At 40.5% G+C, this 17,658-nt stretch overlaps 1 protein-coding gene across 1 annotated transcript in view; it reads left to right on the top strand.

Moving 5' to 3' along the window:
* Karybeta3 (karyopherin beta 3) overlaps nucleotides 1-17,658 on the top strand; it is a 180,963-nt gene that overhangs the window by 102,674 nt on the left and 60,631 nt on the right. The window contains exons 4-6 of the mRNA XM_071683770.1: nucleotides 1,644-1,845; nucleotides 6,030-6,155; nucleotides 15,272-15,439. Of these exons, the coding sequence (XP_071539871.1) occupies nucleotides 1,644-1,845; nucleotides 6,030-6,155; nucleotides 15,272-15,439 (496 nt within the window). The remainder of the gene's footprint in view (nucleotides 1-1,643; nucleotides 1,846-6,029; nucleotides 6,156-15,271; nucleotides 15,440-17,658) is intronic.

Raw genomic sequence — 17,658 nt, 5'->3', positions numbered from 1 at the left:
TGTATGTATATACATGTGTATGTGGGTGGGTTGGGCCATTCTTTCGTCTGTTTCCTTGCGCTACCTCACTAACGTGGGAGACAGCGACAAAGCAAAATGAATAAATAAATAGATATATATATGTATACGTTGAGATTTTTTTTTTCATACTATTTGCTATTTCCCGTGTTAGCGAGGTAGCGTTAAGAACAGAGGACTGAGCCTTTGAGGGAACATCCTCACTTGGCCCCCTTCTCTGTTCCTTCTTTTGGAAAATGAAAAACAAGAGGGGAGGATTTCCAGTCCCCCGCTCCTTTCCCTTTTAGTTGCCTTCTATGACACGCAGGGAATATGTGGGAAGTATTCTTTCTCCCTTATCCCCAGGGATAATGTTGAGATATATAGGTATGTATATGTGCGTGTGTGGACGTGTATGTATATACATGTGTATGTGAGTGGGTTGGGCCATTCTTTTGTCTGTTTCCTTGTGCTTCCTTGCTAACCCGGGAGACAGCGACAAAGCAAAATATAAATAGATAAGATTAGCAGAGCAGAGAAACAGTTTAGTTGGGGTGCGAGTTTGAATGAAGAAAATTTAGTGGGAGTGGAGTGTTTTAGATTCCTTAATTGGAACCATGGAAGCATCGTTGAGTCATGATTAGGTAAGGGCAATGTTTCTGGGAGCATTGAGGAACATGTGAAAAGAGAGGTCATTATCTGGGAAGGCACAAATGGTTATGCTTGAAGGTATATTCGTCCCATAAGTGTTGTTTTAGTGTGAGGCATGGACTATAGATGAAATTGTATGGATGGTGACTAATGTGTTGGAAATGAAATGTTTGAGGACAATATGTGGTGCGAGAAGAGTTAATCTAGTAAGTAGTGACAGGGTAGGGGAGAGGTGTTGTAATAAGAGTATGGCTGAGAGCTGAAGTGGATGTACTAAAATGATTTGGACATATGGAGAGAATGAGTGAGGACAATTGACAAAGAGGCCATATGTTTGAGAAGTGGAAAGGACAAAGAGAAAGGAGGTCGACCAAATTGGAGATTGAAGGATGGAGTGAACAGGATTTTGACTGAATGGGACCTTAACATGTAAGAGAGAGATAGTTATGGATGGGATAAAGTGAATTGAAGTGAAATGAGATGGGGTGATGGGTGAGGTGATGTCAATTAACTGAATCGGGTCAAATGAAGCAGGTGGGGGAAACCAAGGAAAGGTCTGTGGGACTTGTTTGTTGGTAGGGAGCTGTTTTCATTGCATTACTCAGGACAGCTGGAGAATGGATGTGAGAAAATGAGGCCATTTCTTCGTCTATTCCTGGCATTACCTTGCTAATGAGGAAACAGCGAACAAGTGCGAAAGAAAAAGATTGGCATTAATGGCATTATAACATAAAACCTTAAAATGTATTTAGATACTTCACTATTAACGGAAGAGGATACTTGAAAAAACAATATATTCAAATCTGTTAATGTTGTGACAACTTAGTTTCTCTCTATTTTGTACTGAGCCCTGCTAGATGGCAAGATTTCTTATTTGCTTAAAGGTAGGAAGGTGCTCTCTTACCTTCACACAAACAGACTTATCTCCTTATTTCCTTAGTTATTATATTATGCTGGGAATTGCATACTAATTTTGAAAAACTTGATTTCAACAGCTTGGTACCAGGAGTATTTGGCAATCAGCAACAGCAGCACCTTGGGATGATAAAGGCTATGTTAACATCCTCTCTAGCAGATTCTACTAACCCTCCTGTCCAGTCACTAGCAGTTAAGGCCACTGCTGCATTTATTCTCCTTCATGATAATGAGCCAAATATTCAGAAGAATTTTGCTGATCTTCTTCCTCAGTTTCTTCAGGTAATGTTATTTTACACTTGGATACTTTTATAAACATAGTTTTGTGTCATCTGCATATTATGTGAGACTCTTAACAGTCCTTTGCCCACCATTGTCATCATCATCCATCTGTTATTAGAAATCACACTTCAACCTTGATCTTACTCATAAAACATTTGCTCATGCATTCTTGAATATTGTCTGCCATTTGTAATAGGGTTTAAACTGTAATTAATGTACATCATAACTTGAAGATTTACTCTTTGGTCATGATACATTTTACTTATTTACTAGCATCCAAAGAATTGAGTGGCATAAGACCCATAAGTATGACTTCACATGACAGCAAGAGAGTGGATGTGAGCAGATGTAGCCTTTCTTTGTCTGTTCTTGGTGCTGCCTTACTAACACGCAAAATGGTGATCATGTCTAAAAAAGAAGTCTGATTTTATTGTTTTGTTTAGTTTTCAAACTTTTGTTGATTCTTGTGTTAATACCATGAACAGATGAAGACATGGCCTATATCACTATCCCATTCTTAAGCTATCATTTGTAATGTAGTGAAACCACAACTTATCCACAACCAGACCTCATAAACCTTTCCATGTTTTTGCTCAGTCACTTCATATGCCTTAGTTCAGTCCATTGGTAATATATGGCCCCCTGTTTACCAAACTGTGCCAGTTCACTCTGTCCCATGCATGCTTTACACCCCTTTGCATGTACAGACCCGAGCACCCCAAATGTTTTCCATTTCATGCCTCCTTCTCCAGTTTGTTCCCCTCTCCTCATCTTCTCCTCCACTTCTTACACATTTATCCTGTTTGTCAACTTCACCTCACTCATTCTGTCATTATGTTCTGACCAATTCAGCACACTTTTCTTATTACTGCATCTCTCTCTTACCGTATCATTTTCCCCTTAATGTGGTCATTCTGTTTTTGGTGAGCCGTATATTTTCAGTTATGTAATGTGGTGCTGCATAAATGTTTTTGCTACTTTAGTGTTAGGTTGTTGTTTTGTGATTTTTTGGTTATTTGTGCATGAGAGGACCTTGATATGGTTTGCTAGAGGTAATGGAAGGTCATGTTGGAAGAGATTAATATACTTGAAAGTAAGAACTGCTCCTTGGGAACAGCATTGTAGAGTAAGGATTTTGGAGGTGAAGCCATTGAGAGTGATTTGGCCACCTAGCTGTAGTTATATTTGTGGAGAGTAGTGTCAATTATTTTTTTTCAGTGAGGATGTGTTGAGGAGTGTCAAATCCTTTGTTGATGGCTATGGATATGTTGTAGTACAGGGAATGTAGTTGGTTGAAGTCATTTAAGATATGGTGTGTGAGGTCTCTGTGTTGTGTGTTGATGGAATAGTTAGGTTTGAAACACAGTTTTGTAAGTGAAAGTAGGATATTGTGCTTTATTCTGTTCGGGATTAGTTTTCCAGAGTTTGGATACTGAAGTAATATAGGATGATAGGCGAAAGACCCTCCATCGTGTAGCAGTTACTTTTGCTGACCATGGTATCTACTTGTGCCATTTGGGGTTGAGCTTATAGGTTGTAATCCTGGTTACAGCAGACAGTCTTCTTCATCTTTCCTTAACGTTGGTAGATATAATATTACCTGACTTAACTAAAGGTTATGTTTTTTGTTTTTTTCAAATACTTGATCACTGTTTCTGTGTTAGCGAGGTAGTTACAGGAAACGGACGAAGAATGGCCCATCCACTCATTATTTATCTATTTAGGGGAGAGAGAATACTTCCCATGCATTCCTCACATGTCTTAGAAGGCGACTAAAGGGGACGGGAGCAGGGGCTACAAACCCTCCTCTCCTTGTATTTTAACATTTCTAAAAGGGGAAAAGTGTGTGAAAGAAGAAAGTTAAGAGTAAATGTGAATAAGAGCAAAGTTATTAGGTACAGTAGGGTTGAGGGTCAAGTCAATTGGGAGGTAAGTTTGAATGGAGAAAAACTTGAGGAAGTAAAGTGTTTTAGATATCTGGGAGTGGATCTGGCAGCGGATGGAACCATGGAAGCGGAAGTGAATCATAGGGTGGGGGAGGGGGCGAAAATCCTGGGAGCCTTGAAGAATGTGTGGAAGTCGAGAACATTATCTCGGGAAGCAAAAATGGGTATGTTTGAAGGAATAGTGTTTCCAACAATGTTGTATGGTTGCGAGGCATGGGCTATGGATAGAGCTGTGCGCAGGAGGGTGGATGTGCTGGAAATGAGATGTTTGAGGACAATGTGTGGTGTGAGGTGGTTTGATTGAGTAAGTAATGTAAGGGTAAGAGAGATGTGTGGAAATAAAAAGAGCGTGGTTGAGGGAGCAGAAGATGGTGTTTTGAAATGGGTTTGGTCACATGGAGAGAATGAGTGAGGAAAGATTGACCAAGAGGATATATGTGTCAGAGGTGGAGGGAACGAGGAGAAGTGGGAGACCAAATTGGAGGTGGAAAGATGGAGTGAAAAAGATTTTGAGTGATCGGGGCCTGAACATGCAGGAGGGTGAAAGGCGGGCAAGGAATAGAGTGAATTGGATCGATGTGGCATACCGGGGTTGACGTGCTGTCAGTGGATTGAATCAGGGCATGTGAAGCGTCTGGGGTAAACCATGGAAAGTTGTGTGGGGCCTGGATGTGGAAAGGGAGCTGTGGTTTTGGGCATTATTGCATGACAGCTAGAGACTGAGTGTGAATGAATGGGGCCTTTGTTGTCTTTTCCTAGCGCTACCTCGCACACATGAGGGGGAGGGGGATGGTATTCCATGTATGGCGAGGTGCCGATGGGAATGAATAAAGGCAGACACCTTTCTCATGCCACATGCATCTTTTGTGCAAACCATCACTACTTCCCTGAATACATCCCATTCCTCCCCCTCTCCCCTTACGTCATTTGCTCTCACCTTTTGCCATTCTACTCTCAATCTCTCCCGGTACTTCCTCACACAAGTCTCCTCTCCAAGCTCACTTACTCTCACCACACTCTTCTCCCCAATGTTTTCTCTTCTTTTCTGAAAACCTCAACAGATCTTCACCTTCACCTCCTTAAGATAGTGATCAGACATCCCTCCAGCTGCTCCTCTCAGCACATTTACATCCAAAAGTTTCTCTTTTACATGCCTATCAATTAACATGTAATCCAATAATGCCCTCTGACCTTCTCTCTGACTCATATACATATACTTATGTATATCTTTTTAAACCAGGTATTCCCAAGCAACATTCCTTTTTCAACAGACATATCCACAAGCTCTTCACCATTTCCATTTACAACACTGAACACCCCATTTACACCAATTATACCCTAAACTGCCACATTACTCACCTTCACATTCAAATCACTCATCACTATAACCCAGTATTGTGCATCAAAGCTAGCACTCACTCAGCTGCTTCCAAAACACTTGCCTCTCATGACCTTTCTTTTCATGACCAGGTGCATAGGCACCAATAATCACCCATCTCTCTTCATCCATTTTCAGTTTTACACATATCAATCTAGATTTTACTTTATTACACTCTATCACACTCCCACAACACCTGCTTCAGGAGTAGTGCTACTCCATCCTTTGCTCTTGTTCTCTCACCAACCCCTGACTTTACTCTTAGGTCATTGCCAAATCATTCTTCTCCTTTACCCTTGAGCTTCGTTTCACTCAGAGCCAAAACATCCAGGTTCCTTTCCTCATACATATTACAACATATTACCAATCTCTCCTTTTTTCTCATCTTGGTTACATCCACACTCATTCAGACACCCCAATGTGTGTGTGTGTGTTTAATGTTAATGGGATGGCATTTATTAGGGCTTGTAGTTCAGTTTCAGTTTTTCTCTTGTGCATGTCTCTTCCCTCAGCTTTCCCACTTCCAGTTTTCACCCATGCTATCTGATATTACACCATGATATCCCATCCCTAGAAAACTAGCATATTGCTTGTATTCTCATTCACTGTTAGCATCAGCATCTTACACATCACTGAAATGGTTCATCAGTTTATTTGGTTTTCTTATGGTGGAAGTAGTGAATAATTGTAGGTTGATGTATATTAACTGTTTGAGATAAGTTTTAGAGTACCTTAAGGTTGTATAATTTCTTCATGGCTATTTAATGTTTGTTTTTTATATTTGTAATGTAGTTAATACTTATTGACTTAGAATTTAGATGTTAGTGGATTTTATTTCCAACTTGTTATTTGTTTTACAGATAATTGCAAATAGTATCATGAATGGTGATGATGATGCCCTCTTGAAATGTTTAGTGGACTTGGCTGAAAGTTGCCCAAAATTTTTACGTCCACAAGTGGAAACCATCTTGCAGCTCGTAATTAAGGTAAAATAGTTAAAAAGTACTTAAGAAGAGAAAGAATTTTTCAACCATTATACAGCCTCATATGGTGTGAGGCAAAGCTGTGTGATTTCACCATAGTTTTTTATCATATCTGTGGATGGAGTGAGAAGAGATATGAAAGCATATCTAGAGAGAAGGGGTATAGAGATAGCATATGGTGGTAAGGTATGATGACTAGTGACAAGTCTGTTTGTGGATGATTCTCTTAATTGCAGAGAGTGAAGAGGAGTTGCAGAAGGTTGTAAGAGTGTCTTATGTTGTGTGTAAGCTTGGGCAATTGAAATTAAGTGCCTGTAAAAGTAAGTTAATGGTGTTTGATGGGAAGCAGAGTGAAAGTATAGATTTTATATAGTCCCATAGACATTTGTTCTTTTTCAGTATTTCAAGAGGTGTGTCTTGTATCTGTACTCATCTTCTGCACATATACATAGATAGAGTTTTCCTCAGAATCATGATCCTTGTATTGGTCAAGCCATAATATAAGTATTTCGTTAATATCTTTGTTACACTAATACTCTTACTTCTTCATCCCACCACTCACTACCCTTTCTAATCAACCCACCTCCCACTCTTCTCATACCACAAGCATCTTTTGCGCAATCCATCACTGAGTATTAGTGAAAGAGAAGAGAGAGGCATTTGGACGATTTTTGCAGGGAAAAAATGCAATTGAGTGGGAGACGTATAAAAGAAAGAGACAGGAGGTCAAGAGAAAGGTGCAAGAGGTGAAAAAAAGGGCAAATGAGAGTTGGGGTGAGAGAGTATCATTAAATTTTAGGGAGAATAAAAAGATGTTCTGGAAGGAGGTAAATAAAGTGCGTAAGACAAGGGAGCAAATGGGAACTTCAGTGAAGGGCGCAAATGGGGAGGTGATAACAAGTAGTGGTGATGTGAGAAGGAGATGGAGTGAGTATTTTGAAGGTTTGTTGAATGTGTGATGATAGAGTGGCAGATATAGGGTGTTTTGGTCGAGGTGGTGTGCAAAGTGCGAGGGTTAGGGAAAATGATTTGGTAAACAGAGAAGAGGTAGTAAAAGCTTTGCGGAAGATGAAAGCCGGCAAGGCAGCAGGTTTGGATGGTATTGCAGTGGAATTTATTAAAAAAGGGGGTGACTGTATTGTTGACTGGTTGGTAAGGTTATTTAATGTATGTATGACTCATGGTGAGGTGCCTGAGGATTGGCGGAATGCGTGCATAGTGCCATTGTACAATGGTAAAGGGGATAAGAGTGAGTGCTCAAATTACAGAGGTATAAGTTTATTGAGTATTCCTGGCAAATTATATGGGAGGGTATTGATTGAGAGGGTGAAGGCATGTACAGAGCATCAGATTGGGGAAGAGCAGTGTGGTTTCAGAAGTGGTAGAGGATGTGTGGATCAGGTGTTTGCTTTGAAGAATGTTTGTGAAAAATACTTAGAAAAGCAATTGGATTTGTATGTAGCATTTATGGATCTGGAGAAGGCATATGATAGAGTTGATAGAGATGCTCTGTGGAAGGTATTAAGAATATATGGTGTGGGAGGCAAGTTGTTAGAAGCAGTGAAAAGTTTTTATCGAGGATGTAAGGCATGTGTACGTGTAGGAAGAGAGGAAAGTGATTGGTTCTCAGTGAATGTAGGTTTGCGGCAGGGGTGTGTGATGTCTCCATGGTTGTTTAATTTGTTTATGGATGGGGTTGTTAGGGAGGTGATTGCAAGAGTTTTGGAAAGAGGGGCAAGTATGAAGTCTGTTGGGGATGAGAGAGCTTGGGAAGTGAGTCAGTTGTTGTTCGCTGATGATACAGCGCTGGTGGCTGATTCATGTGAGAAACTACAGAAGCTGGTGACTGAGTTTGGTAAAGTGTGTGAAAGAAGAAAGTTAAGAGTAAATGTGAATAAGAGCAATGTTATTAGGTACAGTAGGGTTGAGGGTCAAGTCAATTGGGAGGTGAGTTTGAATGGAGAAAAACGGGAGGAAGTGAAGTGTTTTAGATATCTGGGAGTGGATCTGGCAGCGGATGGAAGCGGAAGTGGATCATAGGGTGGGGGAGGGGGCGAAAATTCTGGGAGCCTTGAAGAATGTGTGGAAGTCGAGAACATTATCTCGGAAAGCAAAAATGGGTATGTTTGAAGGAATAGTGGTTCCAACAATGTTGTATGGTTGCGAGGCGTGGACTATGGATAGAGTTGTGCGCAGGAGGATGGATGTGCTGGAAATGAGATGTTTGAGGACAATGTGTGGTGTGAGGTGGTTTGATCGAGTAAGTAACGTAAGGGTAAGAGAGATGTGTGGAAATAAAAAGAGCGTGGTTGAGAGAGCAGAAGAGGGTGTTTTGAAATGGTTTGGTCACATGGAGAGAATGAGTGAGGAAAGATTGACCAAGAGGATATATGTGTGAGGGGAAACGAGGAGAAGTGGGAGACCAAATTGGAGGTGGAAAGATGGAGTGAAAAAGATTTTGAGTGATCGGGGCCTGAACATGCGGAGGGTGAAAGGAGGGCAAGGAATAGAGTGAATTGGAGCGATGTGGTCATACCGGGGTTGACGTGCTGTCAGTGGATTGAATCAAGGCATGTGAAGCGTCTGGGGTAAACCATGGAAAGTGTGTGGATGTGGAAAGGGAGCTGTGGTTTTGGGCATTATTGCATGACAGCTAGAGACTGAGTGTGAATGAATGGGGCCTTTGTTGTCTTTTCCTAGCGCTACCTCGCACACATGAGGGGGAGGGGGATGGTATTCCATGTATGGCGATGGTGCCGATGGGAATGAATAAAGGCAGACACCTTTCTCATGCCACATGCATCTTTTGTGCAAACCATCACTACTTCCCTAAATACATCCCATTCCTCCCCCTTCCCCTTACGTCATTTGCTCTCACCTTTTGCCATTCTACTCTCAATCTCTCCCGGTACTTCCTCACACAAGTCTCCTCTCCAAGCTCACTTACTCTCACCACACTCTTCTCCCCAATGTTTTCTCTTCTTTTCTGAAAACCTCAACAGATCTTCACCTTCACCTCCTTAAGATAGTGATCAGACATCCCTCCAGCTGCTCCTCTCAGCACATTTACATCCAAAAGTTTCTCTTTTACATGCCTATCAATTAACATGTAATCCAATAATGCCCTCTGACCTTCTCTCTGACTCATATACATATACTTATGTATATCTTTTTAAACCAGGTATTCCCAAGCAACATTCCTTTTTCAACAGACATATCCACAAGCTCTTCACCATTTCCATTTACAACACTGAACACCCCATTTACACCAATTATACCCTAAACTGCCACATTACTCACCTTCACATTCAAATCACTCATCACTATAACCCAGTATTGTGCATCAAAGCTAGCACTCACTCAGCTGCTTCCAAAACACTTGCCTCTCATGACCTTTCTTTTCATGACCAGGTGCATAGGCACCAATAATCACCCATCTCTCTTCATCCATTTTCAGTTTTACACATATCAATCTAGATTTTACTTTATTACACTCTATCACACTCCCACAACACCTGCTTCAGGAGTAGTGCTACTCCATCCTTTGCTCTTGTTCTCTCACCAACCCCTGACTTTACTCCCAAGTCATTGCCAAATCATTCTTCTCCTTTACCCTTGAGCTTCGTTTCACTCAGAGCCAAAACATCCAGGTTCCTTTCCTCATACATATTACAACATATTACCAATCTCTCCTTTTTTCTCATCTTGGTTACATCCACACTCATTCAGACACCCCAATGTGTGTGTGTGTGTGTGTGTTTAATGTTAATGGGATGGCATTTATTAGGGCTTGTAGTTCAGTTTCAGTTTTTCTCTTGTGCATGTCTCTTCCCTCAGCTTTCCCACTTCCAGTTTTCACCCATGCTATCTGATATTACACCATGATATCCCATCCCTAGAAAACTAGCATATTGCTTGTATTCTCATTCACTGTTAGCATCAGCATCTTACACATCACTGAAATGGTTCATCAGTTTATTTGGTTTTCTTATGGTGGAAGTAGTGAATAATTGTAGGTTGATGTATATTAACTGTTTGAGATAAGTTTTAGAGTACCTTAAGGTTGTATAATTTCTTCATGGCTATTTAATGTTTGTTTTTTATATTTGTAATGTAGTTAATACTTATTGACTTAGAATTTAGATGTTAGTGGATTTTATTTCCAACTTGTTATTTGTTTTACAGATAATTGCAAATAGTATCATGAATGGTGATGATGATGCCCTCTTGAAATGTTTAGTGGACTTGGCTGAAAGTTGCCCAAAATTTTTACGTCCACAAGTGGAAACCATCTTGCAGCTCGTAATTAAGGTAAAATAGTTAAAAAGTACTTAAGAAGAGAAAGAATTTTTCAACCATTATACAGCCTCATATGGTGTGAGGCAAAGCTGTGTGATTTCACCATAGTTTTTTATCATATCTGTGGATGGAGTGAGAAGAGATATGAAAGCATATCTAGAGAGAAGGGGTATAGAGATAGCATATGGTGGTAAGGTATGATGACTAGTGACAAGTCTGTTTGTGGATGATTCTCTTAATTGCAGAGAGTGAAGAGGAGTTGCAGAAGGTTGTAAGAGTGTCTTATGTTGTGTGTAAGCTTGGGCAATTGAAATTAAGTGCCTGTAAAAGTAAGTTAATGGTGTTTGATGGGAAGCAGAGTGAAAGTATAGATTTTATATAGTCCCATAGACATTTGTTCTTTTTCAGTATTTCAAGAGGTGTGTCTTGTATCTGTACTCATCTTCTGCACATATACATAGATAGAGTTTTCCTCAGAATCATGATCCTTGTATTGGTCAAGCCGTAATATAAGTATTTCGTTAATATCTTTGTTACACTAATACTCTTACTTCTTCATCCCACCACTCACTACCCTTTCTAATCAACCCACCTCCCACTCTTCTCATACCACAAGCATCTTTTGCGCAATCCATCACTGAGTATTAGTGAAAGAGAAGAGAGAGGCATTTGGACGATTTTTGCAGGGAAAAAATGCAATTGAGTGGGAGACGTATAAAAGAAAGAGACAGGAGGTCAAGAGAAAGGTGCAAGAGGTGAAAAAAAGGGCAAATGAGAGTTGGGGTGAGAGAGTATCATTAAATTTTAGGGAGAATAAAAAGATGTTCTGGAAGGAGGTAAATAAAGTGCGTAAGACAAGGGAGCAAATGGGAACTTCAGTGAAGGGCGCAAATGGGGAGGTGATAACAAGTAGTGGTGATGTGAGAAGGAGATGGAGTGAGTATTTTGAAGGTTTGTTGAATGTGTGATGATAGAGTGGCAGATATAGGGTGTTTTGGTCGAGGTGGTGTGCAAAGTGCGAGGGTTAGGGAAAATGATTTGGTAAACAGAGAAGAGGTAGTAAAAGCTTTGCGGAAGATGAAAGCCGGCAAGGCAGCAGGTTTGGATGGTATTGCAGTGGAATTTATTAAAAAAGGGGGTGACTGTATTGTTGACTGGTTGGTAAGGTTATTTAATGTATGTATGACTCATGGTGAGGTGCCTGAGGATTGGCGGAATGCGTGCATAGTGCCATTGTACAATGGTAAAGGGGATAAGAGTGAGTGCTCAAATTACAGAGGTATAAGTTTATTGAGTATTCCTGGCAAATTATATGGGAGGGTATTGATTGAGAGGGTGAAGGCATGTACAGAGCATCAGATTGGGGAAGAGCAGTGTGGTTTCAGAAGTGGTAGAGGATGTGTGGATCAGGTGTTTGCTTTGAAGAATGTTTGTGAAAAATACTTAGAAAAGCAATTGGATTTGTATGTAGCATTTATGGATCTGGAGAAGGCATATGATAGAGTTGATAGAGATGCTCTGTGGAAGGTATTAAGAATATATGGTGTGGGAGGCAAGTTGTTAGAAGCAGTGAAAAGTTTTTATCGAGGATGTAAGGCATGTGTACGTGTAGGAAGAGAGGAAAGTGATTGGTTCTCAGTGAATGTAGGTTTGCGGCAGGGGTGTGTGATGTCTCCATGGTTGTTTAATTTGTTTATGGATGGGGTTGTTAGGGAGGTGATTGCAAGAGTTTTGGAAAGAGGGGCAAGTATGAAGTCTGTTGGGGATGAGAGAGCTTTGGAAGTGAGTCAGTTGTTGTTTGCTGATGATACAGCGCTGGTGGCTGATTCATGTGAGAAACTACAGAAGCTGGTGACTGAGTTTGGTAAAGTGTGTGAAAGAAGAAAGTTAAGAGTAAATGTGAATAAGAGCAATGTTATTAGGTACAGTAGGGTTGAGGGTCAAGTCGATTGGGAGGTGAGTTTGAATGGAGAAAAACGGGAGGAAGTGAAGTGTTTTAGATATCTGGGAGTGGATCTGGCAGCGGATGGAAGCGGAAGTGGATCATAGGGTGGGGGAGGGGGCGAAAATTCTGGGAGCCTTGAAGAATGTGTGGAAGTCGAGAACATTATCTCGGAAAGCAAAAATGGGTATGTTTGAAGGAACAGTGGTTCCAACAATGTTGTATGGTTGCGAGGCGTGGACTATGGATAGAGTTGTGCGCAGGAGGATGGATGTGCTGGAAATGAGATGTTTGAGGACAATGTGTGGTGTGAGGTGGTTTGATCGAGTAAGTAACGTAAGGGTAAGAGAGATGTGTGGAAATAAAAAGAGCGTGGTTGAGAGAGCAGAAGAGGGTGTTTTGAAATGGTTTGGGCACATGGAGAGAATGAGTGAGGAAAGATTGACCAAGAGGATATATGTGTGGAGGGAACGAGGAGAAGAGGGAGACCAAATTGGAGGTGGAAAGATGGAGTGAAAAAGATTTTGTGTGATCTGGGCCTGAACATGCGGGAGGGTGAAAGGAGGGCAAGGAATAGAGTGAATTGGAGCGATGTGGTATACCGGGGTTGACGTGCTGTCAGTGGATTGAATCAAGGCATGTGAAGCGTCTGGGGTAAACCATGGAAAGCTGTGTAGGTATGTATATTTGCGTGTGTGGACGTATGTATATACATGTGTATGGGGGGGGGTGGGTTGGGCCATTTCTTTCGTCTGTTTCCTTGCGCTACCTCGCAAACGCGGGAGACAGCGACAAAGCAAAAAAAAAAAAAATCTTTGTTACATACCTAAATTTTTTCTATGTCCTCTCCACAGATGATGGGGCTCTTTTGTCCTCTGGTGTAAAAACACCAAACATCCTCTTCTGCTATTCTTCCCAGTGAATACCTTATCCACCTTCGCTGCTCTTTAACTGACAATTTATTACTGAATAATTTATGGAATAGGATGAGGTAATACAAAGTGAATGGGACACTAATTAGGAGAATATCATTGGTAATGAACACCTCTAGCAGAGGGTAGTGAAGTTCATCCCTTTCTCTGTTGTATATTGGCAGTAATTTCCAGTTTTATTTGGTAAGGACACTGAATAGTGTTGGAGTGTTCTTATCCTCATTAGCTCATAGCAGATCAGACAGAATGTTAATTGATGTACAAAATAGTCAGTTTAGCCAGTGTTACATATGACACAACTGCCTCTAGATATTATGATTTCTTTATACCTCTCATATTTTTAGCTAAACTGATGTGAATTCTCTTTAATACTTTGGCAAACTTGTTGATTTTATTAATGCTTATATTTTGGATGATACCCTGTAATAGCTACTTTGAGTTCAACCTTGAGATAACCAATCAAGCTACCCAGATTTATTAATCACTCTTCTGCCTTTCCCCTTTTTCATGACATTTCTAAACATCTAGTAGCTATAAGTAGATCTATTTGATCTTTCAGTTTGTCTCAACTTAAAGTTGGGACTAAGCTTGCATTGGAAATCATTCTACTGAAAGATTGTGCTCATTTGGCTTGTAATGCCTCTCAACTGTGGTGCAACATTTGAATTTTAGAGGTCATGTTATGTAAGAACAATTGATAACAGTTATCACATCATCTCTTGAGAATGAGGACTTTTCCCCATTCATTGACAAGACTGCCTTGTCAGATGTCCCAGGTTAGGGGGTGGGGGGTTCCATTTGGTGGGTACACAACAGCTGCCATTTCATATGGATGACAAGTATTTGGAAATTTGAAGACCTACATTTCTGCAATCCTGCCATCATTTATATATGCACTGTAAGGCAACGTCAACTTTAGTATATATAAAAAGCTGTTCTGCCTACATTGCATTTACTGAGCATAAGATTAGCTTTGAAAATTTCCAATATGCTAAAGTAGGCACTCAGTCCACACTTGTCTACACTGTCATGTTCTACTGTAACCATTGGAGCTAAGTTATTCAACTTTAAGATATTTTAATTATTTATTTATTTTCTTAAGATATTTATTTATTTATTTTCTTGGTCACTGTCTCCTGCGTTAGCGAGGTAGCGCAAGGAAACAGACGAAAGAATGGCCCAATCCACCCACATACACATGTATATACATACACGTCCACACTTGCAAATATTCATACCTATACATCTCAACGTATACATGTAAGTTATGATATATAGGGGAAAAAGTTAAAGGCATAGGATGAGAGGTCTCTTTGTCAAACATCTGAATGGGAACAGGAGCATCTGATACATAAGCAACCATGATGAATCTAACTTTTAATTGATCAATGTGTTTTATTAATGTTTCCCCATTTACTGTGTGATCTAATATAAGTTTATGAACAGGTACCACAAATGAGCCTCAAAATTTCTCACTTTGGATAAGGACCAGCCTTAACTAGCTGTCCTGTTCTAATGTCACATGTTATTATGTATTTGTATTGTATAGGGAAAGTTTTGCATTTGTGGGGCTCCATCTAATGAACATTCCCTGCTGTTGTACTGCTCCATAAATTTATGTATGCTCTTAGCATTATCCCTGTCTTCAGTCATTTTATTCCATTCAATCATCACTTTTACCATACCTTAGATACATTTCACATCTTTTTAACAAGTTAAATTCTTGCTGTGTCCTTTGGTTGTCCTATCCCAACTTCTTTTGAAGACCTGCTCATTGTGTACATTGTCAGTCTTGTTTAAAAACTTGAAAGTGTACTTATATTTATATGATATTTTATGATTGCAACCAAACACACTTTTGTGAGCAACCTGTTAGGCATAAAGACATAAGCTTATACTGACAAAGCAGTAAGTTCACACAAATGAGTGTATTTTTGATTTTGTAGGCCCTACCAGATCCTAGTGTCGGTGATACATGGAAGCACCTTATCTTGGAAGTAGTTGTAACATTAGCAGAGACTGCCCCTGCTATGGTGCGTAAAGCTGGTGCCAAGTACATGAACACACTGATACCTCAGATGCTCAATATGATGACAGACTTAGAAGATGAAGAGGTAAGGAATTTTTTATTTCTTTACACTGATGGCAGCAGTGAGATTACCTAGATAGAAATATATTATTTAAACGGTGCATTAAAGTATTATAATAAGGATATTGATTCTTGATTTTTACTCAGCAGAAATAGCTGCTGTGTTCTTTTTATATGTTATAAAAGAAAGTTAAACAAGAATTTCTTTCTTGAAATGATTTATTGGCATTAAAAGTATGAAGTAGTAGTAGTAGTAGTAGTAGTAGTAGTAATAGTATTTATTTTATATTTAGTAAAGTGAATCATAGGGAGGGGGAGTGGGCGAAAGTTCTGGGAGCCCTGAAAAGTGTGTGGAAGTCAAGAAAGTTATCTTGGAAAGCAAAAATGGGTATGTTTGAAGGAATAGTGGTTCGAACAATGTTATATGGTTGTGAGGCCTGGGCTGTAGATAGAGTTGTGCGGAGGAGGGTGGATGTGCTGGAAATGAGATGTTTGAGGACAATATGTGGTGTGAGGTGGTGTGATCAAGTAAGTAATGAAAGGGTAAGAGAGATGTATGGTAGGAAAAAGAGTGTGGTTGAGAGAGAAGAAGAGGGTGTTCTGAAATGGTTTGGTCACATGGAGAGAATGAGCAAGGAAAGATTTACCAAAAGGATATATGTGTCAGAAGTGGTGGGAACGAGAAGTGGGAGACCAAATTGGAGGTGGAAAGATGGAGTTAAAAAGATTTTGAGTGATCAGGGCCTGAACATGCAGGAGGGTGAAAGGTGTGCAAGGAATAGAGTGAAATTGAACGATGTTGTATACCAAGGTCAATTTGCTGTCAATGGATTGAACCAGGGCATGTGAAGCGTCTGGGGTGAACCATGGAAAGTTCTGTGGGGCCTGGATGTGGAAAGGGAGCTGTGGTTTCGGTGCATTATACATGACAGCTTGAGAATGAGTGAAAGAATGTGGCCTTTGTTGTCTTTTCCTAGCGCTACCTTGCGCACATGAGGGGGGGAGGGGGTTGTCATTTCATTTGTGGTGGGGTGGCGACGGGAATGAATAGAGGCAGACAGTATGAATTATGTACATGTGCATATATGTATATGTCAGTGTGTGTATATATATATGTATACGTTGAGATGCATAGGTATGTATATGTGTGTGTGTGGACCTGTATGTATATATATATATGTGTATATGGGTGGGTTGGGCCATTCTTTCATCTGTTTCCTTGCACTTCCTCGCTAACGCGGGAGACAGCGACAAAGTATGATAAAGAATATAAATACTTTAGTTAACTGTCGCTGTCTCCTGCTTTAACAAGGTAGCGCAAAGAAACAGACGAAAGAATGGCCCAACCCACCCTCATACACATGTATATACATACATGCCCACACACGCAAATATACATACCTATACATTTCAACATATACATACACAGACATACATATATATACACATGTACATATTCATACTTGCTGCCTTCATCCATTCATGTTGCCACCCTGTCACACATGAAATAGCGCGTGCGCGAGAGGTAGCGCTAGGAAAAGACGAAAGAGGCCACATTCGTTCACTCATTCTCTAGCTGTCATGTGTAATGCACCAATACCACAGCTCCCTTTCTACATCCAGGCCCCACTAAACTTTCCATGGTTTACCCCAGATGCTTCACATTCCCTGTTTGATTCCATTGACAGCACATATAGATATATTTTTTTTATTCATTATACTTATTCGCTGGCTCCCACGTTTGCGAGGTAGTGCAAGGAAACAGACGAAAGAATGGCTCAACCCACCCACATACAGATGTATATAAATAAATGCCTATACATTTCAACGTATGCATACATATACATACATACACACGTACACACTCATACTTGCTGCCCCCATCCATTCCCGTGTCCACCTGTACACAAATGAAATGGCGCGCGTGTGCAACACCCCCCCTCCCGCGCGCATGCACTCGCACTCCCTTTCCACATCCAAGCCCCACAAAACTTTCCATATTTTATCCCACACGCTTCACATGCCCTGGTTCAATCCATTGACAGCACGTCGACCCCAGTATACCACATTGTTCCAATTCACTCTATTCCTTGTACTCCTTTCACCCTCCTGTATGTTCAGGCCCCGATCGCTCAAAATCTTTTTCACTCCATCCTTCCACTTCCAATTTGTTCTCCCACTTCTCCTCGTTCCCTCCATCTCTGACACATATATCCTCTTTGTCAATCTTTCCTCACTCATTCT

Source organism: Panulirus ornatus, chromosome 37 (assembly GCF_036320965.1).
Source record: "Panulirus ornatus isolate Po-2019 chromosome 37, ASM3632096v1, whole genome shotgun sequence".
NCBI classification, from domain to species: Eukaryota; Metazoa; Arthropoda; class Malacostraca; order Decapoda; family Palinuridae; genus Panulirus; species Panulirus ornatus.
This window is presented reverse-complemented; position numbering and strand designations above follow the sequence as displayed.